General features: G+C 59.6%; 1 protein-coding gene across 1 annotated transcript in view; it reads right to left on the minus strand.

Annotated features, from left to right (window-relative positions):
• Positions 1 to 1,077: 1,077 nt before the first annotated feature.
• Positions 1,078 to 27,169, minus strand: part of LOC138848077 (immunoglobulin superfamily member 1-like) — a 39,263-nt gene continuing 13,171 nt past the window's right edge. Inside the window, 18 exon segments of the mRNA XM_089320111.1 lie at positions 1,078 to 2,044; positions 2,152 to 2,201; positions 3,891 to 4,293; positions 10,002 to 10,051; positions 11,248 to 11,462; positions 11,573 to 11,623; positions 12,887 to 12,934; positions 13,093 to 13,371; positions 14,224 to 14,508; positions 14,659 to 14,769; positions 21,485 to 21,588; positions 22,609 to 22,709; positions 23,272 to 23,501; positions 23,610 to 23,660; positions 23,866 to 24,138; positions 24,297 to 24,605; positions 24,709 to 24,734; positions 24,845 to 24,995. Of these exon segments, the coding sequence (XP_089176237.1) occupies positions 1,912 to 2,044; positions 2,152 to 2,201; positions 3,891 to 4,293; positions 10,002 to 10,051; positions 11,248 to 11,462; positions 11,573 to 11,623; positions 12,887 to 12,934; positions 13,093 to 13,371; positions 14,224 to 14,508; positions 14,659 to 14,769; positions 21,485 to 21,588; positions 22,609 to 22,709; positions 23,272 to 23,501; positions 23,610 to 23,660; positions 23,866 to 24,138; positions 24,297 to 24,605; positions 24,709 to 24,734; positions 24,845 to 24,995 (2,870 nt within the window). The 3' untranslated portion in view covers positions 1,078 to 1,911.

Genomic DNA, 27,169 nt, shown 5'->3' on the forward strand with positions numbered 1-27,169 from the left:
CAGGTGCTTTGAGGAACTACGAGCCTCTTGCCGCAGTGGCCGAACCCTGCACATTCCAGCCGCGTCTCAGGGCTGCGATTTCCCCACACCCTGACCACACTCTGCCTGCTGTGTCTTCGAGAAGTGACCAGTGTGGTGGGCGTGGGGGTGCATCTCTGTGGCATTATTTTCACTTCCCTTCTCTTGCACTGAGTTGCACCCTTGCTTTTCCTGTTGTGGCTTCCAGATCTTTACACAATGTGTTTGTTGTCTTTCTGTTCCCTTGATAGCTGTCCATGGTGCACAGACTTCTGAAGTTTTGGGGATGATCAAATCAGCCATTTTCCCATTTGTTCCTTGTACTTTCAGAATCACAGCTTAGACACTGTGATGAAGTCTGAGGTCATATTTACCCAGGTATTTCCTTCTAGAGTGCTTAAAAATTTTTTTAAAGACTGATTTCTTTATTTCAGAGGGAGAGATGGAGAGAGAGGAGAATCAGAGGCAGAGGTTGTTTCCCATCCAATGGCTCGCTCCCCATATGGCTGGGCGAGGCTGAAGCCAGGAGCCAGGCAGGAGCTTCTGGGTCTCCCACGTGGGTGCAGGGACCCAAGCACTTGGGTCGTTCTCTACTGCTTTCCCAGGCGCATTAGCAGGGAGCTGGATCAGAAGCGGAGCAGCCGGGACTCCAACTTGGCCATACCATATGTGATGCCGGCACTGCTGGTGTTGGCTTTACCCCCTAAGTTACGCTGTGGTGGGGTGGAGTCCCCAGCCCATAACTGGGAACACGGGAGAAGTATCCAGGCGCACCCTCCACCCGCCTCACTGAACTCTGTGGGAAACGCAGACTTGCACTGCACAGACAAGCAGAGTAATCAGCCATCAGAGGAAGCCGGGCAGGCATCCGCACTCTTCCAGAACACCGGGTGCTGCCGTCCGCCAGAGCCGCCGTGTTGTAGGGTTTATGTTAGGTGAGCACTGAGAAATCCAGGTGACCTTGAACGTTCCGTGCCGGAAGAAACCCTGCACACACTTTCAGTCTTTCTCTTCTGAGTGGTCCTCTCGGAGGGCGGAGGCCCATGGTCATCTGGGATTTTACCTTAGAGTTTGATGAGCCACAAGTTTTTTAAAATATTTATTTGAAAGTCAGAGTTACAGAGAGAAGGAGCGAGAGAGGTATCCATCTGCTGGTTCAGTCCCAAAGGGCCCTCACAGCCGGAGCTCGGCTGATCCCCAGCCAGGAGCCCCGAGTTTCATCTGAGTGTCCCACATGGATGCAGGGGCTCAAGGACTTGGGCCATCTTCTGCTGCTTTCCCAGGCCATAGCAGAGAGCTGGATCAGAAGTGGAGCAGCTGAGTGTCGAACCGGTGCCCACAGGGGATGCCGGCACCACAGGTGGCAGCTTTTACCCACTACACCACAGAGCCAGCCCAGATCCATTAATTGAGACCTCTCATATCTGACCCCACGTGTCATTGCCTCCTTTTGGTGAGTGGAATGGTAAATCCATCTTGAGTGACAGGTGTCCCGCCCACGTCCTGCCCACTTGCTGAAGGTCAAGGGGAGCGAATCCCGGTGTCGCCCTATCGTTGGGCCGTTTGACCCCGCTCCTGTAGACACTCAGGGCCACTGAGCTGTGTGTGGTCCCTGGAGAGGAACAGCACAGAACCGCACGGGAGCCTGCAGGGCGGTGGGCAGGGCTGTGGGAGGCCGGGGCCCCTTCCCAGAATGCGCGTGGGAGCCCGGGTAAGCAGCACCGCCAGCGGCCTACCCGGGTCCCTGCCCCTGAGCAGGATTCCTGCAACCCCAGGTGAGCTCCGCCCACTTCCCCACAGCTTATCACAGGGCATGCCTGGCCTCCTGCCTGCCGCCTCCCCTGCCCCTGGGGCACAGCCTCTCTGACCCAGCGCTGTCCTCTCTCCAGGTCATCACTGGCCTGCGGCTCGGATCCTTCTGTGGCTGTACCAAGCCTCCGCCAGCAGAGGCCCTAGGCCCAGCAGGACCAAGGCCGCCACGCCCATGCGGATGAGGTTCTCCAGGGTGAGGTCCTGGGTGCTGGAGCTGGGGGCGTGCACGGAGGGGTCACCTAAGCTGGCCAGACCCAGTCACCCAGGACCCCACCTCCCCGCAGCTGCCTGAGCCCTGAGTCAGGCCTGTAGCTCACTCACCTGCGGGGGAACCTGGCTGGGTGTGCGAGGGCTGCTGTGCTCCGGTCCCCCTGAGAAAAGGGATGGGATAGTGAGGAGGAGACCCCGGCCTGGTCCATACTCAGTGCTTCCCGGCCCCCATGTCTCGCGATGCAGCTCAGCCAGGCCAGGGTGCTGGGCAGGCCCCGAGTCCCTGTGTGACCCCGTCAGGCCATCTGTAGGGAACACCGAGGGCCTGCTGGGTCAGGAGGGAAGAGGGGCGGGGCTGCACACTGGCTCCGCGCACACCCTTCTCCCTCCTGCCCTGCAGTCCCACCGCCCTCACTCTGGGTGTCTGGCCCAGGAGCCCAGGCCCCGCACCCAATTCCCATCTACCCTCCTCTCAGCGTCCCCGTGACCTACCCAGCTCCTGCTCAGGTGTGGCTTCCTCACTGTCACCCCAGCTCCAGGGTGGCTCTGGGCTCTGAGCAGCCAGCAGCGCTGAGGCAGACACAGAGGTAGCGCCCCGCGTACACCTCAGCCATGAGAGGGTGGAGAACTTGGCCTTGTTTCCGGGCTCCAGGGGCATCGCTCTGTCCCAGGGCTCTGGGACTCCCTCTCTATACAGACGGCACTCCTGGGCCTCCAGGGTCTCCAACACCACAGGGCCCCAGGCCTGCCCAGGGTGACCACAGAGCCTGGTTCAGCCCGGAGGCTGGGTCTGGGGAGGGTCCCTGGAAGGAAACCAGAGGCTGGGTCCCAGGACCACGTCCCCTCGCAGGCCAGGACCCTCCCAGACGCCCTCCTCACCAGACAGGGCTGCTGTCCACTCCCAGATGTCCGGGGTGGTCCTTGTCCCAAGGGGGGGGGTGGGGGACCCGGCACAGTGGGGGCACGCTCACCTGCCTGCACTCGGGTCCTGGGCCCGCACAGCCCTGGAGGAGAGCTCCCCGTGAGAGGGTTGCCCCTGCCCCTGCGCAGGTCCTCTCCTCCCCGGGGCTCCTGAGCCTGGGGTCTCTAGGGAGCAGGGCCTGGCAGTGGGCGGGGGCGGGGTCCATCCCAGAGCAGGGTCTCCCCTCCCCGTCTTCCAGTCTCCCCAGGCAGAGCAGGACCACGAGGGCGGGGTCATGGCATCCTCTCCACCGGCCCCGGCACAGCGCCCGCGGCACGGACACACACCGGGTGTGGTCGCTACGAGGCCGGGTCCTCCCAGCATCGCAGGGCTGTTCCGCCCGCAGCCCACAGGAAGGGGCACCACCCCCACCCCAGCCAGGCCCTCAGTCCCCAGGATGGGGGCACAGGCGCCCTGCAGGGATGGGGCCCCGCCCCGCCCTGTCAGCCGGCTCCGCCCTCCTCTCCCAGGGCCAGGACCCAGCACCAAGGACTCGGGCCTCCCGGAGCCGCCCCTCAGGTGGGCTGATGCGCCCCGGGGTGGGGTCGTCCCCGCCCTCAGCCCCTCCTGTGGGGTCGCAGCCCGGCCACTTCCGGAGGACGCAGGTGGGCGCAGCCCCGCTCCCGCCCGGCCCGGAGGTCCCGGGGCCCGACCCAGGGCGGGGGAGGCCCGGACGCCCCCTCCGCCGCGGACGCCGCTCCCACGCCCCTCAGCCACAGCTTCCCCTGACCCGACCACCCCGCTGCGGGGCCCTGAGGCCTCCCAGGACCTGCGCCGCCCCCTCCCTGCCGCCTGCCCTGACTCCCGGGGGAGGCGCCCTCACTGCGTCCCCTCACACACCCCTCTGCCCTGAGCCTCAGCTTCCCTGTGTGGGCGGACACGGACTCACCTGAGGCGGCCTCGCGCAGACGCACACCGACTCTGGACTGCGAATGCGCATGTCAACAAGGGATTGCGCAGGCGCACACCGCCACTGGCCTCGGGGACACAGCCCGACACGTGACTGTACATATGCACAAGACAGGACTGCGCATGCGCATGATGACACGCTACTGCGCATACGACGACAAGTGACTGCGCAGGCGCACGCCGACATGCTGCGCTCACACGTCACTGAGGGGAGTGCGCGCTGCTTTGCCGCTGTCTCCGTAGAGGAAGAGTGCGGGTCCTTGTAGGAAACGTGAACCCTGACTGCTGCTCTGCGCGGCCCTGCAAGCCCTCGCCAGAGCAGGTGGGCGAGAAGAAGCCACAGAAGCGTCCAAATTGGGAAGGAAGCCATGTCGCCTCCTTTCCTGATGACGCCATCTTACCTAAGACTACCTCTCTTTGCTGATGACGTCATTCTACCTAAAGACAACCCAACGTCTTAACCAGAAACTGCCCTCACTGGTCACCGTCAGGTCGCAGGATCGCGGTCCACACACGAACTCCCGTCAGCGCTCCAAGGGAGATCCACACAGCTCCACTTAGCAGAGCCCAGACCTCCAGCAGCCTGGAGTGAAACAAAACTCATGATTTACATGAAACACAAAAGGCCCATTTGAGCAGTGGGCAAAGCACTTGCATTGAGGTTCCGGAGAGAAGATGTGATGACTGACAGGTGGATGCACAATCTCTCAGACAAAACAGCTTTGTGTGTGTCTGATGAGCTGTGACTTCCGGTAATGTATTGAACGCCATCGATTCTTTAGTATCAAGCGACCGGTGCCTGCCTTCACCACCACCAACCAACCGGTGTGCTCATGTCCCCTGCATTCCCCTCTCCGTATAGGAACGAGTATTCTTTGTGAGCGTTTTCTTGGGAGTCTAAGTTTATGGGAGCATCCGTCCCAGGATTTCCCCATATGACGGTTTCTGTCTCTGGTTTTGATAGCACTTTCTCCTTGCCTGATAGAACGTTCCTTTTTCCTGTCCTTGGGAACAGTGTATGTAAATTTGGGCATGTGTGGACAGCATATGTATGTGTGTTTTCTAACCGCATGAATATGTGGGAGGGATTCCCACAAAACTTTGTAGGCTGGTGTTTTCACTGAGGGAGAATGTTGGATTCCCGAGTCACGGCATCGTCAGGTGTCAGGGTACATTTTGGTCAGCCACAGTCGCCTGTACGCCGGCGCCCCCAACATTCTAATGAAGCTGACAGCTGCCGACCTCATCGTACTCTTGCTGCACGGCTTCTGGGGGCAGAGTCCTAGATACGCAGGTCTGCACCACTGCAGGAGGACGCCTGGCCCCCGGTGGATATTCTCATAGGAATACAGCAGCAAGCTCTGCCGTTCCCAGCCCAGGAGTGAACGGCGGAGTTCAGAGCCCAGAGTGAAGTAGGTGCCATCATGCAGGTGTGTACCGGGACTCCTTGATGTTCCCACAACCACAGACTCACCCGGCACAGGGTTCCTAGAGCTGATCCCCACCAGTACAGGCCATGTGGATGGATTTAGTACAACTCCCTGTTCCCATAGTTCGGTTCCTTTTATTTATTTGTTAAAGATTCATTTATCTATATATTTGAAAGGCAGAGTACTGGAGCGGGGTGGGGGGATGTAGTCTTCCGTCCACTGGACCACTCCCCAGATGGCTGCAGTGGTTATGGTAGACCAAGCTGAAGTCAGGGGCTTGGAGCTCCATCCAGGTTTCCACATGGGTGCAGGTGCCCAAGCACGTGGACTTCTCCTGCTGCTTTCTCAAGTGCATCAGCCGGGAACTGGCTTGCTGTGGAGCACCTGGGACTCGAACCCGTGCTCCCATGTGGGATGCTGGCATCTCAGGCAGCACCTTCACTCGCTGAGTCACAACGCCAGCCCAGGTTCAATTATTATTTTTCTCCCAAAGAAACCTTTCCTCTAATGAATACAAATTTCATAAGTACAACTTTAGGAATAGAGAGATTCTTCCCACACTCTCACTCCTCCTCCTCCACCCTCTCCCACTCCCAGTCCCATTCTCCACTAAGATTCATTTTCTATCAAATTTTTTTTTTTAAAGATTTATGTATTTAGTTGAAAGTCTGAATTACAAAGAGAGAAGGAGAAGCAGAGAGAGAGAGGTCTTCCATCCACTGGTTCACTCCCCAATTGGCCACAAGAGCTGGAGCTGCACCGATCTGAAGCAAGGAGCCAGGAGCTTCTCCTAGGTCTCCCAAATGAGTTCAGGAGGCCCAGGACATGGGTCATCTTCTACTGCTTTCCCAGGCCATGGCAGAGAGCTGGACCAGAAGTGGAGCAGCCGGGACTTGAACCGGAGCCCATATAGGATGCCGGCGCTTCCGGCCAGGGCGTTAAACTGCTGTGCCACAGCGCCAGTCTCTCCAGTCAATTTTATACTAAGACCAACTCTATACTAAGTAAATATTTCAACAATTTGCACACACACACGCACACACAGTGTGGAGAAGTAGTTTTACAGTTAATTCTTATAATACAACTCATGAAGATCAGAGGTCCTGCATGGGGAGTCAGTGCACAGAGATTCCTGTTGTTGATTTAACAATTAACACTCTTATGTATGACGTCAGTGATCATACGGGGCTGTTGACATGAGCTGCCTTGGCTATGAGAGCCTTTTGGAGGCCAGCGCTGTGGCATAGTGGGTTAGGCCGCTGCCTGCAGTGCCGGCATTCCATATAGGCGTCAGTTCGAGTCCCGGCTACTCCACTTCTGATCCAGCTCTCTATCAGGGCCTGGGAAAGCAGTAGAAGATGGCCCAAGTCCTTGGGCCCTGCACCTGCATGGGAGACCCGGAAGAAGCTCCTGGTTCTTGATTTCAGATCAGTGCAGCTCCAGCCATTGCAGCCAGTTGGGAACCAGTGGATTGAAGACCTCTCTCTCTCTGCCTCTCCTTCAATATCCATGTAACTCTGACTTTCAAATAAATAAATAATCTTTCTTTTTTTATTTAAAGAAAGCCTTTTGAGTCTGCAAAAACTGTCTGAATTTAGACAGGACCATTAGCAAAATGGGAGTTCTCTCCTCCCTTCAGAGAAAGGCGCATCCTTCTTAGATGGTCCCTTCTTTCCACCAGGATCTCACCCACAAAGATTCTTCATGTAGGAAATTTTTTGTTTCATTTTCAGTTCTTGAATCCTGAGGTGTTCACTCTTCCTGTGACGACCCGCGTCCCTGAGGTCACGTGTGTCTGCACAGGCAGGGTTTTGTCTGCTGCCTGCAGAGAACAGACCCTGCTACAGAGGGGAGAGGGAGCAGACAGGCATCTCTCCCACAGAGCACAGACCCTGCTACAGAGGGGAGCGGGACTGGACGGGCATCTCTCACGCAGAGAACAGACCCTGCTACAGAGGGGAGTGGGACTGGACGGGCATCTCTCACACAGAATCAAGCGCCCACAAGGAGGGAGAGGATGCCGACTCCAGGGGAGCCACTGAATCCCAACCGGCAGGAGGGCTGGCACGGGCGAGGCCACGGGTGCCGGCGAGGGTACGGAGCAGAGGGAAGCCTCGGGCGCTGCTGAGGGGACCTGCGATGGCGCAGCTGCTTCGGGAAAGAGCTTGCAGCTTCCCGCAAGAATTTAAGTGGGACCACGCTCGGACTCCCCAGTCCCATTCTGGGCACTGAGATCAAGGGGCTGGCGCTGGATGCAGCAGGCGAAGCCACCGCCCACAAACCAGCATCCTGTACCAGAGCTCGGGTATGGGTTCCGGCTGCTCCACTTCGGATCCAACTGACCAGAAGCCAGGAGCCAGGAGCTTCTTCCGGGTCTCCTACGTGGGTGCAGGAGCCCCAGCACTTGGGCCATCCTCTGCTGCTTCCCCCAGCTGCATAGCAGGGAGCTGGACTGCAGGCAGAGAGGCTGAGACTCCTACTGGTGCTGCACTGTGGGGCGCTGGAATCACAGCTGGCGGCTTTAACCTGGGCCACGACCCTGTCTCCAGGCCCACATTCTTTAACCACTCAAGACTCATAAAGCTACCGCCCAGGAACACTCCCCAGGAGGGTGCAGGCTAACCCCAAACAAGCAAGGCCCAGACGGCACGCCCCACGGTGGCTCCACGCTGGTCATTCACTCCCCAGGGGCTGCCTCTGTGTCTCCGCCCTCCTCCCAACATGCAGGTCACAGGTGCAAAGTGACCCGGATCCTTGTGCGCAGGAGGAGGGAGTGCCTGTGGCCTTGGCCAGGGCAGCCTGCTCCTTCTCACTCTGTGTAGATGAGAGAGGCTCAGAGCAGACAGTTCTGAGGACACGGCCACGAACCTGAGATGCAGCTCTCCTGCTGCGCCCTGAGCTCTCGGAGAGGCACGCAGCCTCCAGGGAGTGGGTGAGGCCCAGCCCCGCGCGGCCACCAGCCTGAGAGCAGGACTATACAGGTGCAGGTGGGCGGGGAGCTTGGCGGGCGGGCCAATGGGGGTCACTGTGGATGCGGGCATAGTTCCTGGCTTCCTGCTTGCCCATCGGGAGGGTCCTGAGCTTGGGGGGCTTCTGGGGCGGTGCTGCCCTCCTGCACCCACGTGCGCGCCTTTCCACGGCCTGGAGTGCCCCCGAGTCCTGGCCTGGATTTCCCAGGCGCTTCCTGCGGTGGGCGCGTTGTGACCACCCCAGCCTCTGTGCCCTCTCGGAGGTCGGGGCTGGAAGGTCCACGCGCGAGCAAGGAGGGCCCAGCGTGCCGTGGCTCCTCAGGCTTTGCAGACCCCGCCGTCAACCTCTCCCGCGTGGGAGACGAGGAGACGGCCTCTCCCCCGCCGGCTCTGGAGCTGTCCCAGACTCGAGAACAGACGCCACCCGGTGAGCGAAAGGTTCCTCCCAGCGCCTCAGAAACCACAGGGTGCGGGAGACAGAGTCACTGAGAGCCGAGCGCCCATTGGCTACCTCTCACCATGGCCGCATATACCCACAATACCCCGGGCGGCCTGGGGGGTGGGGTTGTACCTCAGCCCCACCCCGAACTAGGAAGGCTTTGTCTGAGGGCAGGGCCAGGTGCTGTCAGCAGGTCTCATAGCAATGGCTGAGCCCACCTCCTGTTAAAGATGGGACGAGCTCATTCGGCCCCTGAGCAGGAAGTCCTGCCCCCTGCTACACCCTGGTAGCTAATCACTGAGCTCGGGGGAAGTCCACTTCCTTTGGGCCAACCATGCACAGGCCGGAAGTCAATCCTAACCCGAAGGAAGTTTGTCTTCTAAGTTGAGCGTGGTTGGTGTTGGGTGTTTCCGGGAGTACATGTTCGCTCTGGGGCTTCTGGGAGGATTTTCTGGGTCTTGGAGCAGAACTGCCTTTGTAAGCGCCGGTTTGGAGAGGATCTGCCAGCGGCTCTATGCAATGTTCTTTCCCTTCTAATATTTTCTAAGGCGCTTCATTAAATATAACTTATATCCCATAGAACCTACCCTGCACAGTGCTGACCCTCAGAGCAGGTCCCCCACCTGTCAGCATCCCTTGGGCCCCCCGTGGAGACCTGCCCCACCCCACCCCAGTGATTTGGGAGGAGGGGCTGCCCTCGCTCAGCCTCGAGCTGCCGGATGCACTCAGGTGCCAGTCATGGAGGCTAAGGCTGGGCCGCACGGCTCACAGTTTATCGTCTGGTGTCCACGCCCACCGCGTGCCTGCAGACACAGCCTGGGGCCACTGCAGAGCCACCTGCTGCCTCTGCTCCGTGTGGCAGGGCCAGAACCCGCCGCCTCCAGCTGGGCCTTTGCCCTTCATTCTGGGTGGGATCAGCCCCGTGGTCGTGCTCAGAGAGAATGGCCTTGGCCAGAGGGAGGGTCCTCTCAGGGAGGACCCTGTGTGCTCCCTGCTGCCATGGCTCCCTGCACGCAAAGGCCTGGCAGTGGGAACCGGAAGCATCTGACCCTGTGAGCACCGGAGGTTAATTAAAATCCCCCACCAGCGATCATATCCGGGTGACAGGGAGGCACAGGGAGGGAGGACTCAGTGGCTGTCCACGGGGCGGCTCTGGGGCAGACCAGGAAACCAGTGCTCCCCAGATCCTGTGCCCACGGCTTGTCTTTGCAAGACCGAAAGAAGCCTTTGGAATCTGGAGCAAAACAGCATACGGGCCGGGACGCTTCGGGTCCGTGGGCTCAGCAGGGGTGGTCTTTGCCACCTGTGGGACACCGGGTGGTGCTTGGGGGTGCTAGTGGGCTGCTGCTCCCCACGCCTCAGTGCACAGAAGGCCCTGGCCAAAACCACACCACACGGAAGGTTCCAGAAACCCTGTTACAGAATGTGACAGTGGTCCTCAACCAGGGACACTTCTGCTCCCTAGGGGGTCACTGTTGGAGACAGGTTTTGTGGCAAAACAGAACAGGAGATTCGCCACACTCAGGGCTTCAAGGTGGACAGTGGGACATTAGGCGTTCACAGCACAGCTCCACCGCCCCCGCCCACTCTGAGAGCGTCTGCATCCAGCACAGGAGCCCCCCTCCCCAAGCGGCCCATCTGCCCCCACCCTCACCCCACCCCCTGAGTCTGCCAGTCTCTCTGTCACTAGGGATTCAACCAGTGAGATCGCACCAGGGGCAGTGAGACCCCACCCACATCAGTGAGACCTCTCCCACACAGGTTGGTGACACCCCAACCATATCGGGGAGACCCCACCAAGATAGTGAGACCCCACCTGGGACAGTGAAACCCCACCCACTATGGTGAGACCCCTCCCACCAGGTCAGTGACACCAAACCTACAACAGTAGGACCCCAGCCAGGACGCTGAGACCCCACTCACGTTGGTGGGACCATACCACTGTCGGTGAGACCCCGCCAGGGTGGGAGAAGCTCCGGCACTTGGGCTGTGTCAGGGCTGCAGACTCCAGGGCCACCAGGTAACTCCCTTCCCCACCTCATTGGGCACAAAGGGTCCCTGGAGGACAGGTCTGGGGTCCCGAGCTCCGGTCTCAGCACGAGGGGAGGAGGGAAGCCCCGGTCTCAGGGAGTCCCAGGGTCCATCCCTCGCCCTGGGTGATCATCACTGGACTTCCAGGGTAGCAGCTAAACGAGCCTCTGTCCATCACCCAGCCTGTGGCACTCGGGTACAGCGGCGGGAAAGAGACTGGGGGGGAGGGCACCCCGCAGGCCAGGGGAGGGAGAGATCAGGACAAAGCACACGACAGGAAGCAGCCCTGAAGCGACCTCAAATAGTTCACGGAGACCCAAGCTGCGCTGTGAGTGTGCGTGAAGTCTCAGCCGCAGCCTTGCTATGGAGGACAGGGCTGTTTGCTTTGTCAGGGGAGACCAGAGTGGGGCAGCGGTGGCCGAGCAGGTGCTCATGCCAAGGAGTGGATCTGCCTCAGCAGGCCGTCACCTCCACGCCCGCCCCCCACTCTGTGCAGGTGACCCCGCTCTGGGGCACTGCCCAGACGTCGCAGTCCATGGCGGCCTGGGCACGGCGGGCTCCCTCCCGGGTCCTCCACCTGCAGAGCCAGTCTTCAGCCAGGAGCCACGTCAGAGCCACCAGGACCAGGACAGCCAGGCCGATCCGCAGGAGGTTCTGGGCGGTGTGATCCCAGGCGGCTGGGGCTGGAGCAGAGGGGCCGCTGATGGGATGCAGCACTGCACCCACCTGCTCCTCTCCCCTCACCTCCCAGACCTTCCTCCTGCCCCCACCCCGCGTGAGCCCGGCTACTCACCGTCCTGGACTCTGGACACTGTGGTTCTGAGACGGGGTTCCTGAGAACCTGCTGTGGGAAGGGAGGGTCGGCTTTGGCTTCTGCCCACCCAGCCTCTCCTTCCTCAGTCCAGCCCCGCCACACCCCGCGGCTGTCCAAGTCTCCACCCCACACCTCACAGGGGTCCCAGCGGCCTCACCCCGCGGGCAGGGCCCCCAGGCCCCAGGCAGAAGCTGGCGTTGCACTATTGCGCATGCGTCTCCATGCCTCGCACTCCGACGGGGGCTCTGCGCCCCCCTCACGCGGGTCTTTCTCCACACACGGCGTCAAATCGAAAGCCAGGCACTCCCCTGGCGTCCTGAGCCAGCCCCCTGCCCACCAGCCTCCTGGCCAGTCCCTTGTCACCTCCCCTTCCTGACTTCTGGCACTGCTGGTTCCCGCCCGTCTTTCTGGAAATCTCTTCGTTCTGAGAACCAATCGACTAACGGTCTCCGTCGGCCAGTGTTCACCCAGATGTCTCCTGCGTGTGCCCAGCCAGGCGGCCCTGCTTAGCCCTCCAGGGTCCCCCTTCCAGGTCACCAGCGCTCCTTGTGTGCGATGCCAGGGGGCTTCTAAAACTTCACAGGACATGGAGTTAAAAGAGAAGTTTATGGGGCCAGTGCTGTGGCATAATGGGCTAAAGCCTCCGCCTATAGCACCAGCACCCCTTATGGGCACCGGTTCGAGTCCTCGCTGCTCCACTTCTCTCCAGCTCCCTGCTAATGTGCCTGGGAAAGCAGCAGAAGATGGCCCAGTCCTTTTACCCCTGCACTTTCCATGAGCTCTCTGAACTGCCCTCATATAACACATTTCTCTCTCCTGACATCTCTCATGGACGCTCCATCCACTTCAGCCAGGACGCTTGTGCCCCAGAGACCAGGAGGTTTTTCTGGCTGATGGGCACAGCTGTATAGGTTGCCCTCCCCTTATCCAAAATGCTAGGGACCGGAAGTACTCCAGATGGGCTTGTCCTGGGATTTGGAATATTCCCATACACACAGTGAGGTCTCCTGGAGACTGTGCCCATGTCTTAAACACAAGATTCCCTGCGTGTCACAGGCCCCGGGGACACAAGCTCTGGGTAACTTCTCATCATGTCCCAGTGCACCTGCGTTCTGCATATGGACCAGCATGAGAGGGAGGGTGCGGGTTTCACTGCTGGTGGCTTGTGGGCACTGAACACCACCACACCTGGGGCACCTGCACTGCACTGTGCAGGCGGGGAAGCCTCCGGCTCCCACAGGCACGCACAGGAAGGCTCCAGCTCTCCTGAGTGTGGAGGAGAAAGCTACTCACCTGCAGCAGGGGCGGGGTGTGTGGGTTCCAGGCTGGGGTCTCCCACATCTGGAGATGGAGATGAAGAGGACAGGTCGGGGCTGGGGGCTTCCTCTGCTCCCCCCCCATTCTCCTTCCCTGGCCCCCTGGGGTGGACGTCCCTTCGACAGGACCCTGGGGTTTCTTTAGGAGCCCAGGGAGGACCTGGGAACTGGGGGCTTCCTCACCTGTGACCAGGAGCTTCACGGGCTCACTGGGGAAGGACCACACGTGGGCGCTATAGGTGCCAAAACACCTGTACGTGCCTGTGTGTGCCGAGGTCACAGGGCCCACGGGGAACTCCGCTGGCACTGCCCCGTGGCTGCCCTGTGCGTGGCTGGGCCCGCCTTCCTGGAGCAGGAAGAAGGTGTTGGTCACCTTCTCTAGCCGGCAGTAGAAGGTCACATTCTCTCCCGAGGTCACCGTGGGCCCTGGTTGAACCCACAGGGTGGGCGTGTCGTACATTCCTGCACAAGAAGGTGGCCAGTGTCTTCCTGCCTCCCAGGCTCCACCCCTGCAACCTCAGACCCTCCTCCTCCCCCCACACCTACCCCATCCACAGACGCGCCCTCCCCAGCCGTGCTCCCAGGTAGAGCCGCTCAGTGCCCCCAGCTTCCAGGAGTGAGGATCGGACTCTCTGGGAGCCACTGTCCACAGGGTTTTCCCAGAGTTTGGCTGCTAGGACCACACTCCCAGCACGGCCTGGGTCAGCCGATGGCCAGGGGCCACCTCAGGGCACCAGTCAGAGACTTGGGTGGGGCGGCCGTTTGCTTATGTTTTTTGGGGGAAACATACATAATATAGAATTCAGCATCTTCACAGCTTTAATCTTCGCCCCGTGTCTCAACTTCTTTTGCAAGCTCAGCCCGTTCCCTCGCATGCGGTGCAGCCCACGTTTGCCACGCCTTCCCCAGGGGACACTCGGCTGCTTGCAGCTCTCGGCCCTTCTGATCCAGGCTGCGGTGACTCGGGGCCAAAGCTCTCTGTGTTTGTCACGAGCCCTCCTGCAGATCCTACCAAGTGCTTCAGTCTGAGACACAGGTTCCCAGCTGTAGGGAGCGCCCTGGCCCGGACACCTTCCCTCCGTGGGAGCTGCCCTCCCACAGGACAAGCCTCTCTGTCTGCCTGGCCTGCTTCTCTCCCCTGTCCCAGGGACCCGGGTACCGTCCTCGGTAGGAGCCCTGCACCGATGCCCTGCTGGGCTTCCCTCTCCTACAGGCTCCTCCCAGAGGAAGCAGCCCCCGTTCTGACACCTGCAGAGCGTGGCCGGATGGGGCCACCACCTGCCCCCACCACTGCATGGCAGCGGGCAGACTCACCGGTGACCACCAGATCCAGGGGCTCGCTGGGCTCCGACCAGAGCTCTCCGCTGTGGCAGAAGCAGCGGTAGCGCCCTGCAGTGCGCGAGGTCATGGCCGCGATGGGGAACCGGACTCCGCCCCTCGCTCTGGATCGCTGGGGTCTCCCCCAGGCAGAGAGGCCCCCCTCGGAGCGCAGCTGGTACTCCTCGGCCCCGGGGGGCCCCTGGCACCAGATGGCTGCCGGCTTCCCCTCTGGAATCCTGGAGTCGGGCTCGGCCCATATGCTGGTCCTGGTCAGTGCCTCTGGAAGGGAATCAGAACCTAGGTTTCCAGAAGGACCCCGCCCCAGCCCCCTCCCACCGGCAACAGCCCCGCCCACTCCCAGTTTTCCCAGTGGTGGTGACTTCCTGGGGACCTCGAGGGTGACCCTGGGGCAGTGAAAGGAGGACTCACGCTTCTGGGTGCTGATTCTCCAGCTCAGACACAGCCCTGGGAGGCAGGAACCATGGGTCGTGTTGCCCCCCCCCCCGTACCCCCGGCCTCCATTGCCCTCCCGTACCAGGACTCACCGAGGCAGAGCAGGGCTGTGAGTGGGGAGGGCATGGCGCAGATTCGGGCGGGAGGTGTGTGTGGCCGGCCGGCGAGGGGCACAGGATGTGGTGGGTGAGGCCCCACGCCGCTCACCCTGGGGATTTCACACTGACTTTCTTACAGGTGGGGTCACAGCCCTCCCTCCACCACCTGATCACGGCCCCACAGACATCCAACCACACCTGCGCCCTCAGTGTTCCTGTCAGCTTCAACACCACACCACTCCCTCCCCAGAGCTCCCGTCCATTGCTGGCCTGGGTGGCTCCTGTCATCTCTGGTGCCCCAGGGCCGGGTCTGGGTGGGTTCACAGCGCATCTGCAGCTCCGGCACAGAGGGGAAGGCAGATCGAGGAGCCCAGTCCCGGGGCGGCCCTGGGAGGTCACCGTGCTGTCCACATGCAGGGGAGACGAGGGAGGGCACAGGGTTTCGTGTCCCCCACTTAAACTCCTCACGGCCGTGGAGACACGTGGGACTCCCCCCGTCTGGAAAAGGGAGCGTGGGCTCTGTCTCCTTTCTGAGCAACAGAACCAGGAGGACCGCGGCCATCTCCCTGCAGGTGCAGGAGCGAGGGTGGGGATGAGAAGGCGGGTTTTCTGTGCTCCCAGGAAGTGACAGTGAACAAGGCCCCGCCTGTGTGACCTGGCTGGTGCCCCCAGGGCCCTGATCACATCCGTGCCTGTGAGTACTCGCCTTGGGGGAGATGACAGTGGCTGGATTTCAGGGACAGCATCGGGACCGAGGCAGGGCCGCTCTGGCTCCAGGGGTCGACACCTGGGGTGGGTTTCTTCTCCTGGGTTACTGGGACCGGCTCACCCCGAGCTCCTCCAACACAGCTTTCTCCAAACACCGACCACGGAACTCGAGTCAACCCTGATGTCGTGAGGATGAAGCCAAAGTCCCCACGGGGTCTCCCGGGGTGGGGGTCCAACTCTGGCTTTCACCTGAGTTTCTGATCTTCTATTTTTAAATTCAGAAAGTTTGGGAGGGAGGGAGGCAGAGAGAGAAGAGAGAGAGAGAGAGAGCGAGGGAGTGCTCCATCTGCTGGGTCACTCCCCAAATGCCTGTGATGGCTGGGGTGAACAGGGCCAATGCCAGGGGCTAGGAGCTCAATCCACATCCCCAAACGGGAGGCAGGAGCCCAGCTACCCAACCCGGGACCACGGCTCCAGGACCTGCATGAGCAGGCAGCTGGACCCAGACCTGCAGCCGGGAATCGAACCCGGGCCTCCCGTTGCATCATGGGAGGGCTGTGTGTGTGTGTAAGTGTCATGTTTACATGACAAATAGACACAAATACAGCCTTTGGCTTCAAAGTAACTATTCTTTAAAAGGAGAAAGTGTGCTGCCCTCACCCCTTCTCTCAGGCTCCTGTGACAAGCCCTGCCTGACCGTGGAACAGGGTCTGGGGTGAGGCCAGGACAGAACATTTCCTTGCCATGTTGTAACTACTCCAGCGTCCTCTTGGATAAAGTTCCAGTGAGCTCCCGCCCCGAGGGGGGAGGGCTCTTTGTTTCCTCCTGAGGCTGGTTGTTCTCTCTGAGGGTTTAGCTGCAGTGGGTTCTACTCCCGTGGAGGGCCCCAGCTCCCTTTCTGTGGTCTCCCCCAGTTCCCCCGGGGGCTGGGTGCCCAGAAGGCGGCAGCTCTCTGGTGGACGCTGTGGGTTTGCAGGTTCCCACCCAACTCAGTCAGACTCAGCCTTGTGTTCTTGTGAAGGCCGCGGGTGTTGGGTTTCACAACTTTGCTTCCAGATCTGCAGGTGCAGGCTCCCTGCATGTGGCCAGCTGGGGTGGTGACCGGAGCTTTTCCCTGAGGGCCGAGTGTCCTGACTGCTTTCTGTCCACAGCACCCGCTCTCTGGAGCTCTGTGGAGACCTTGGTTCAAAGCCCCCTCCTCAGGGACTTGGGGCGGGGTCTCTGTTCCCTGGGAGGTGCTAAAGCCCATCAGGGCCCACCTCCTGGGTAGTGTCTGCCGAGTACCCGCACTTCCGCTCCCACTCGAGCCAGAAGGCTCTCAACTAAGCCTTCGTCTCCACCACTGGCTCTTTATTTCTGTGCCCTTGAAGCCAGATACCTATGGGATTGTTTCTAATGTGTCCTGTTGATGTGTGTACATATGTGTATGCATGTGTCTCTGTGTGGAGGTGTGTGCACCCATGTATGTGTGCATGTGTGTATGTGTGTCTTCGGGTGTAGCCATCTGTGCATGTCTGTGTGCATCTGTGTGTCTGCGTGTGAGTGTCTGCGTGTGTGTGCCTGTGTGTGTGAGTGTGCTGATGGGTGCAGTTCTGTGCACGGCCTGACCAGCACTTCCTCTCGTGCAGCTGTGTGCCCAGCAGAGCTCAGCACATCCTGCCCCAAGGACCAGAGCCAGCCCATGGCCTCTCTGTGGATGGCCCGTGGGCTTAGCATGTTTTCACATTTTCGCATGTCTGAGAGGAATCGAAAGAAGGCTGCTCCGGGTCGAGTGGACATGCTGTGACACGCAAACATCAGCTCTCACCTGGCTCACTGGGACTCGACCATGCTCCAGCGTGTGCACCGCTCTTGGCTGCTCGGCTGTCCCCATGCCCACCTGGCTCAGCTGACCTCCTGTCCCCAGGGATACTGCCTGGGGGGCGGCAGAGGATGTGAACTGAATGTGGGGGGTGGCGAGAAGCCACTCATGTCTCATCCTTGCCAAAGTCGTGGTGCCCTCTGCTGTGTTCCCATGCTCCTCTGCACACCCGTGCTGTGGACAGGGCCCTGGACAGCCAGCCAGGAGCCTCTGCTGAGGACACACTGGGGCTGAGAGACACCTACCTGTGACCATGAGCTCCAGGGCACCACTGGGGGCTGCCACACCTGGGGGCTGCCACGGTGGCAACCACAGAGACGCGGGGGTTCCCAGGACCAGAGCCAAGGTTCCCTGGCCACCCTGGTTTTAGCACTGTGGTAGGGAGTCATTCCCCCCACCCTGGGAGCTCACTGGAACTTATCCAAGAGGATGCTGGAGGAGTTACAACATGGCAAGGAAATGTTCTGTGCTGGCCTCACCCCAGATCCTGATCCACCACCAGGCAGGGCTTGTCACAGGAGCCTGAGAGAAGGGGTGAGGGCAGCACACTTTCTCCTTTTGAAGAATAGTTACTTTGAAGCCAAAGGCTGTATTTGTGTCTATTTGTCATGTAAACATGAAACACGCACACACACACACACACACACACAGAGTGGAAGAGCTAACCCAAGCTAGATAACGTGTGCATTACCTCACAGACTTATTGTGTGCTGGGAGCATCTGACACAGTTTTAAGCAATTTCAGCTGCCCATGCCGTGAGCGTTATTAACTACAGTCGCCATGACGCACACTACACCTCTAGACCTCTTCTCCCACGTGATTCTGTAGCTCTGCACTCTGACCTGCGGATCCCACGCCCTCCCCTGGTGACCACCATGCTGCTCCCCGAGTTCCTCACAGCCCACAGCTGAGTGACTTCCCGCGTGGGTTCTCCTCTGTGCCTGGCTTGTCTCACTCCCACAGTGTCCGCAGTGCCTCGGTTTGCTGCAAACGCCCGGATTTCACTCGTGCCATGGCCGAGTCTTATTCCACAGTGAGGACGCCTTGATTCGGGCCCCCTTCGCCTCGGTTGATCGATGACAGCGATGTGAGCTGCACCGCAGGAACGAGGGCGCGCAGGTGTCTAAGGGTCTCCTCTCCGTTAGCTCCTCCCCTGTGCCCGACCTGCGCTAGGAGAAGGGAGCGGTGGGGGTCTGGGCCCGGAGGGGTGGTGCAGCCCAGGATCCCTTCTTGTCCCACACTGTTGCGGACAGGTGAGCCAAGGAGCCGCCCACGCACTCAGGGAGTTGCCACCCTCGAGATGTAAACCAGGAAGCGGGCGTGGTACCAGGGTTCGAGGGGCAGGTGTGGCTGAAGGGGAGCTTCCGGGTAGAGAGAAGGTTAATGGTGGACGGACCGGAATTGCCAGACGCCCTCTACCGGAAACCGGGGAGCCTCGGGAATGGGCCCGGAGACCCCAGTCCCCTCCTCCGGAGACCTGCAGAGTTCAAACGCGCTCTTCCGGAGACCTGGGAATCTCGGGCGCTCTCTGGAGACCCCACACACCAACTTCCGGAAACTGAGAGACCCCGCACTTCTCTTCTGGAAACCCGGGGAGTTGGAAGCACTCTTCCAGAAACCCCGCACACCCCCCTTCCAGAAACTCAGAGACCCTGCACTTTTCTTCTGGAAACCGCAGACGCGCTCTTCCGGAAAGCAGGGGTCCCAGACACCCCCTCAAGATACGTAGGCGGGGCGCCCTGGGGGTAGAGCTGCAGAGGAGGCTGGGCCGGAGCAGGTGTGTGGCGCTCCACTTCTCAGGGGTGATTTGTGTTATGCCCAGTTAAGTAGCTCCCCAGGAAGCCATCAGCGACCAGATCACACTTTTAAATGCAAAGGCAAGGTTTATTTTAAAAGTACAAGACATGGCAGGAATTCATCTGACCAGGCGACGCAACAGAGGTCAGAAAAAGGCCCCGGCCTTTGTTTAGGAGCACTTTTAAAGGAAAAAACCACATGGTTACATCAGCCGGGGCTTACAGCACGGGGCTGTTCTGGGGTTTTCTTATTCGGGGGAGGGGGGTCTCCGTTTGGCTTGGATTCAGGGAGTTACCTCATTTGGTAATCTCTACTGAGCTGCCTTTGGTCTGCTGAGCTGTCCTTGGTAAGCTTTGATATCCCCGGAATGGCTGAATGCCCGCTTTTACAAGGACTCGGGTCTGCTATGGGAAACGGAGGCTGCTTTTTATTTAATTTTCTTTAAATGGAGTCACTTTGGCTCTTCAGGTTGCACGTAGACTTCCTTGCACGCGGAAAGTGCTGGGGAGGAAGGGTGAGGCTCCCTTGGGAACCAGGTGCCCCAGATCCGCAGCAGCAGCCACGCTCGTAGATCCTCTGGGTCCCTGCTGGGCTGTGCTGGGGACAGCTCTTTTCTCCCATCTTCTGCGTAGTGACCCATCACCCAGTCCTGTCACACAGCTTCCCAGGGCGGGGCGTCCTTGAAAGTCTTTGTCCATGTTCCTCAAAACTGTCATCAAGGTCATCACCAATCTGGGAATCACAGGGCTTAAAGAGACAGAGAGAACCAGAGGTAGTGTGAGATCCTGGCGAAGATAAAGGATTAGGTTCTGACACAGGAAATCTAAATAAACCATGGACTAGTTGAGCTAAGGGAGCTGGGAAGAAATGTGCCATATTAACCTACAATGCTAACAGGGAGCTGGGTGAAGGGTCTATAGCAACTCCATGTGGTAACTTCTCATTTGTTCCCTAAAACCATTCTCGAAGTCTATTAAAAATCAGGTAAAATTCCCACATGAGGGCTGAAGACCCTGGCTGTCTCCTCACCCAGCACCACCAACTCTAGGGCAACACTGGGGGCTGCCCAGGTGACGCTCCTTCTGTCAATACTGGTAACACCCTGGGATGTTGTATCCTGTGAATCCGTGCTACGTTGCCACTGGTAACACCGTGCATTGTTGCATCTGTGGGAGTCCTCCCTATGTAGGCACTGGTAACACCGTGTATTGTTGTATCTGTGGGAGTCCTCCCTATGTCGGCACTGGTAACACCCTGCAGTGTTGTATTCATGGGAGTCCTCACCCTGTCAGCACTGGTAACACCCTGCAGTGTTGTATCCATGGGAGTCCTGATGAATCAGCCTCCTTCTGCAACCCCACTTCCTTGTCCACCACCTCGTGTGTGGCTTCCCAAGATCTCCAGTTGGTACAAGGAAGATACAGGGGTTTCCTGGCACAGGATCTTCACACTCCCACTCCAGGCAATCACAGAACCTAGTCCGGCAGATATGATAGGAATAGGAAAACCACTTGGAAGAAAATACAGCCTAGAGTTTGGTGGACTAGCAGAGAGAAACCATTTGTTCCCATTCTCGGGGAATGGGAGGGGCAGAAATAAATTAAGATGAGAGGCCTATCATTAGTTTATTTTAAAATACTTATGATTTTGTTTGAAAGAGGAAGAGAAAGAGGGAGAGATCTGTTGTTTGCTGGTTCACCACCCAAATGCTGGTGATAGCCAGAGCTGCTCTAGGTTGTCAGGAGCCTGGAGCTGCAGCCAATCTCCCTCCTGGAGGCAGGAACCAAGCATTGAGCCACTGCCTGTCTCCTAGGTGTGCAGTAATGGAAGCCACCTCAGAGGTAGATCTGGACCTAACCCAGGCACTCTGCTGTGGGATTCAGGCATCCCAAGCAGTGACTTAACTGCTGTCCCAACTCCCACCCTATAATTCTGTTGTAAAAATGTGTTAGGCCAGCGCCCAGCTCACTAGGCTAATCCTCCACCTGCGGCACCAGAACCCCAAGTTCTAGTCCTGTTTGGGGTGCCAGATTCTGTCCTGGTTGCTCCTCTTCCAGTCCAGCTCTCTGCTGAGGTCCAGGAAGGTATTGGAGGATGGCCCAAGTCCTCAGGCCCTGCACCCACATGGGAGACCAGGAGGAAGCACCTGGCTTCTGACTTCAGATCGGCGCAGCCCGCCGGCCGTAGCAACCATGAATGAAGTGAACCAATGGAAGGAAGACCTTTCTCTCTGTCTCTCTCTCTCTCTATCTAACTCTGCCTGTCAAAAAAATGTGTTAAAGAAACCCAGTCATTTGTGGAGAAATGGGTGGGACCGGAGAACATGAAGTGAAATACGCCTTCCCAGGAATCCAATGTAAGTTCTCTCTTCTATGCGGAAGTTGGAAAAGTTGATCTCGTAGCAGCACAGTAGGATGGTGATCAATAATGCATCAAAGGGTCTTGTGGGAGAGATGGAGGGAGGTTTGGTCCACAGGTCCCAAAGTGTAATCACATAGAAGGAATGGCTCTAGTCTGCACAGCACAAGGAGGCAACTGTTGCTCACATAACTTGTTGTGTGTGTGTGTGTGTGTGTGTGACAGGTAGAGTTATAGACAGTGAGAGAGACAGAGAGAAAGGTTTTCCTTCCTTTGGTTCACTCTCCTAATGGCCGCTACAGCCAGTGCTGAGCTGATTGAAAGCGAGGAGCTGGGTACTTCTTTCCGGTCTCCCATGTAAACGCCGGGACCCAAGCACTTGGATCAAAAACTGTTGCCACCCAGGCCACAGCAGAGAGTGGACTGGAAGAGGAACAACCTGGACTACTACCCGGAGCCCCAACTGGGACTAGAAACCGTGGGGCCGGTGCCACTGGCGGAGGATTAACCAAGTGAGCCACAGCACCAGCCCTGTTGAGTGTTTTAATAAACAACTCGACAAGAGGGGCTGGGGGCCTCAAACACAAGACATGACGAGATGGGAACACCCTGGTGAGGTGAGCACACCTTCGAATTCCACGCTGCGCCTCCTAAATTATTATGTGTGCATTTAAAGGGAAAAACCGGTGGCAAAAATGTTTTTGCTAATTGTGTCTTCCTTCTTAATCGAGCTGAAATTCACAGAGCACAGATTACAGACCTGACAGAAATTTAATTCATGCTGTAGCTACCTCTCACGTTCACTGTGTCGTGTACCCACCAGCCCCTGTCACAAACATCTTCATTAGCAGAGACAGAAACCCCAGACCCACTCAGCAGGCATCTGCATGCTCCCTCCCCACGCCCGAGTCCATGTTCTGCCCTCTGAATCTGCACCCCCGGGCACCTCTCAGAGCAGAATCAGAGCATGGTGTCTGTGACACCGGCTGATTTCTGTATTGTCATATCTCAGGCTTTCTGCACGATTATCCAGACCCTCCTTCTTTTCTAACAGGAGAGTATCAGCCGTGTCTACAAACACCGCCTGTTGTGGACGCACTCACCTGTTGTGCTTCTTCTGGTTGTTGGCATCTTTGGGCTCATGTGAATGAGGCTGCTCTGAACCCGTGGATGCAAACACCTGCTTGGGGTCCTGCTTCAGTCCCTGTGGTTATATGTGCAGGAGAGGAACTGTTGGATTGTAAGGTAGTTCCACGAAACAAAGTTTTCCTTCTTTATTGTGCTGAAATTCAAATAACATAAAACCAGCCCTTTAAAGGGTATAGCTTGCTGACTTTTAGTACATTCACAATATGTACAACTTTACTTTAAAAAAAAATCATTTGTTTGAAAGAGTTACAGAGCTAAATAGAGACCAAGACAGAAAGAGAGAGAAAGTCTTCCATCTGCTGGTTCACTCCCCAGATGGACCTCGCCCACCCTGAAATCCGATTTCGCTCGTTTCTTCTGTTACTTGGCGCAAGCTCCGTGTTCTTGGCTGGAAACGCGGATTCCCACGCATGCGCACTGGGAACTGCATTCATCAGAAACAGAGCAAAAGGCTCCCTGAGGGCGGAGCAAAGCGGGAGGCGGGTGCAGGTCCACATGCGGCCTGCAGGTGGCGCTGTCCCACGGGAGAGCCAGGCGGGACAGGGCACAGCCACAGGGCAGAAGTCCACAGCTGAATAAAGAGCCCCTGATGCCCCCAGACAGCTCCCAGCACCCACACCGTGGGGGACGGTTCCCCACTGTGCCCGCAGAATCTCCTCGTCCCTGCCACTTAGGTCGTGGCTTCTCTGACCGGCGCTGTCCTCTCCAGAACACCACCGGCCTGCAGCCCGGGTCCTCTTGTGGCTGTACCAAGCCTCCGCCAGCAGAAGCCTGAGGCTCAGCAGGACCAAGCCCGCCACGCCCATGCGGATTAGGTTCTCCAGGGTGTGGTCCTGGGGCGCTGGGGCTGGGGGGGGTGCACGGAGGGGTCACCTAGGCTGGCCAGACCAAGTAACACAGGACCCCACCTCCCCACAGCTGCCTGAGCCCTGGGTCAGGCCTGTAGCTGACTCACCAGTGGGGGAGCCTGGCTGGGGGTGCGAGGGGCTGCTGGGCTCCGGTCCCCCTGAGAACAGGGACGGGATGGTGAGGAGGAGGAGACCCCGCCCTCCCCAAGGACTCAGCACTGAGGACCCGGGCCCTCGGGCTGAAGTCCACTGCTGTTCTAAGTCCCTGGTGAACTACCCTAGGTCCCCTCCCCATCCAGCCCTCTCCTGTAGGCAGCCCTGCACCGACCAGGATGACCAAGGACACAGGGCTGGGGCCCTCACCTGACACCTCGAGCTGCAGGGGGTCACTGCGCCATGACCACAGGTAGGGGTCGGTGCTGGGGGTGCCATAGCACCTGTAGGTGGCCCCGTGGGCCGAGGTCACAGGACCCAGCGTGAAGGTGGCCTGAGCAGCCATGGCCGAACCCGGGACATGCAGGTGCTGGGGAGGGGCGCCTGAGCCCACTTTGTGCAGGAGAAAGGTGTCCATCGCCTCCTCAGAGCCACAGCGCAGGGCCACCATCACCCCCCAGGGCACCGAGGGCCCTGCTGGGCCTGCAGGGAGGGTTTCCTGTACATTCCTGAGAGAGAGGACGGCATGTGGAGGGAGCATCCTGCAGCCGGCAGGGTGTGCAGGTGTTCACCACTCCCGCGGGGTCAGTGTTCCTGCAACTCCCGCCCCACCCAGGCTCCATGGGCACCGGGCCCCTCACCTGTGACCTGGAGCTCCAGGGGCTCACTGGGCAGTGACCACACATGGGGCTGGCTGCTGTGAGCGCAGTAGCACCTGTAGATGCCCCCCTGGGTGCCGTCCACAGGGCCCAGGAGGAAGGTGGCCTGCCACACCCCAGCCCCATGGGAGAACCTGGCTTCCAGGCTGTGCAGGGGGCCGGCTCCGCCCTCCTTCAGCAGATGGGCAGTGCGGGCATCATCATACTCTGAGCGACAGGAGAGGGACACGTTCCCTCCTGATGCCACCACGAGGCTTGGCTGGGCTGACCGGGAGGGTGCTGGGAACATTTCTGCAGGGGAGGGCAGAGGCATGTCGGGGGGGGTGCCGCCCCGTGCACCCACTTGGCTTCTTTCTGTGAGCTGGAGCCTCTCTGGGCAGGGACACCCCCTTACCTGTCAGCACCAGGGTCAGGGGGTCACTGGGCTGGGAGAGGCCAAGCGGGTCCGATACACACACCAGTACTGCCCTGTGTCTTGGGAGCTCATGGACATGGTGATGGGGAAGTCAGCCTTGTGTCTTGAGTCCTACTGAGTCCGCATTTCCCAGGGCAGTGGGCTGCCCTCTTTATACACACGATAGATCTCAGCCTGCAGAGACCCCTGGCACCAGAGGGTCACAGCGCTCCCCACGGCGACCAGGGGGCCTGGGTCGGCCCAGATGGAGGGCTTGGGGAGGGTCCCTGGAAGGGAATCAGAGCTGCAGACCCCAGGTGCCGCCCCCTCCACCACCCCATTCCCCAGCTGCACTCCCAGCCCCTCCCAGCCATCACCATCAGCCCAACCCACTGGGTTCCTTAACCCCTAGCTGCCTGGGCCCCTGGGGCTGAGCCAGGTCAGGGGAGGACTAACCCGCCTGTGCCTTATCCCCTGGCGTCGGCAAAGCCCTGGAAGAGAGTCCCCGTGAGAGCTGCTCCCCACTCCCCACCCCTGCAGAGACGCCCAGGCCTGCCCTGGTCCTCTGAGTCCTGGGGTCAGAGCTGGGGCATGGCACTCTCCCCTCCACACCTGTGAGGGGTCCCATTGTCCCCGTGTCCCCGGCTCACCCAGGCAGAGGAGGGCAGTGAGGTCTGGGGTCTGAGCCCCGCCACCTATCGTCCCGTGGAGCAGAGCAGCTGTGAGGGGCGCAGCCCAGAGCCCGGCTGGAGATGAGCAGGGAGACGTCACGGGTTCCTCACCTGCGGCCTCACAGTAAGGGAGCAGCCCCTCCCCGACCTCCTCCGCTGTCCCTGAGGACGGAGCCCAGGACACAGCGGGCTCTGGGGACAGCTAGGACCAGGCCTCCGCCTCTGCTGCCCCCTGTGCTGTGCCTGCCCTGCCTCCCTCCCCTGCTCCAACCCCACCCAGGGTGTGCCCCTCGTGGGCCGTGCCCAGAAGCTGCCCGGTTAGGGTTCTGGTTCTCCCTGCACAGGCCGGGTGGCCGAGGCAGGCACTTCCCCTTCCTGACTGCTGAGTGCAGGTGTGGGGGCTGGATCCTGTGAGGTGGGTGACAGCAACAGGAGCAGATGAAGAAGGCAGACGTTGCCGAGGTGTGGCTGAGCTGCAGCCCAGCTGTGCCTGTGGCAGGTGCAGGAGAACACACAAAAGAGGACAGGGGCCTTGGGGTGAGGTCCTGCCTTATGCCGCCTGGCCTGGGTCCCAGTAAGGGGCTTGAGGAGGGGAGGGCACCTTATGGGGCAGAGAACCCGAGCTCCCTCAGAAACTGAGAGCATGGGGGTGCCATAGCCCCAGGCCCTCCGGGGTCCCATGCCTCACACCCTGTGCTGGGATATTCTGATGGAAGGGGACTGGGAGCAGGGGACTGGGCCTGTTTGCAGATCCACACTCTGTGTGAGGCTCAGGGTCCCCATCACTTGTGTCCTAAGCCCCTCACCTGATCTGAGCACCTGGGCTCCGTGCTCCTGGATGACATGGGGGTGACGCTTCCTGAGCGACCTGAACAGGTGATGTCATCCCCCAGCGTCTCTGTGGTGGGGGGATGCCCGAGACCTCCCCTCTCTGGGTGGCCGTGGCCGCAGCACTCCGGTCTCAGGGTCCTGCAGTGTCCCTTCCAGATTCAGACGTGGGGACAGCACCGTTCTGGTAGGCACCACTCCTCAGAAGTCCCTACGAGTGCCCGCCGTCCCCAGAGTGAATCAGAAGGGATCCCGGGTCCCAGACAGAATGGAAGACCCCATCCTCAGCCATGTTTGGGGGTGGAGGGCAGAGGGCAGGCTCTCAGCTGCCTGCACTGGGGTGGGGGCCCCATGAGAGAATGCACGGTGGCTCGTCATAGCCTCGGGTGTAAAGGCACTGACAGGCATCTGTCCTCTCCTTAGCCCTGCGTCTGGTTGAGAGGAAGTCCCCCTCCCAGAAACAGGAGCTGGCAAAGCGTGCACTCAGTGGCATTCACAGTAAAGCTGCAGAAATGGAAAACCCGCACAGCTTCGCCTCAGGAGGAAGCTGGCACCATGCAGCCTCCAGCCCCGCCCGCCCCAGGGCTCTGTGGGCTCCCAGCCCTGGGTGTTTCTGGGAAGGGTGCTATGCGGGGCCCTTTGTGTGTGGCTGCACCTCCTGCCGCACGCATCCTCACTTCATGGCTTCCTGGGGCTCTGCAGTGTTCCCACAGAGCCAGGGACCCAGCTCCCTGAGCCCCCATCCCCGGTGCACATCTGGCTCCTGTCCCTGGCTGGCCGTGCTTGGACAGATGCCTGTGTGCACCATCCCTGGATGGGTTTTCAGAGCCTCCCCCTGGGCCCTCGGTGGTGAGAATGCTCCACAGAGCCTGCACTCAGCACACTGGTGAGCGCTGCACCTGACCCTGAACTTTGCCAGCATGTGGGGTCCATGGGAGTGGCTGACTCCATGCAGGGGGTGG

The sequence above is a fragment of the Oryctolagus cuniculus genome, chromosome 18 (assembly GCF_051225735.1).
Source record: "Oryctolagus cuniculus isolate XC-2025 breed Fujian yellow rabbit chromosome 18, ASM5122573v1, whole genome shotgun sequence".
Classification (NCBI taxonomy): Eukaryota; Metazoa; Chordata; class Mammalia; order Lagomorpha; family Leporidae; genus Oryctolagus; species Oryctolagus cuniculus.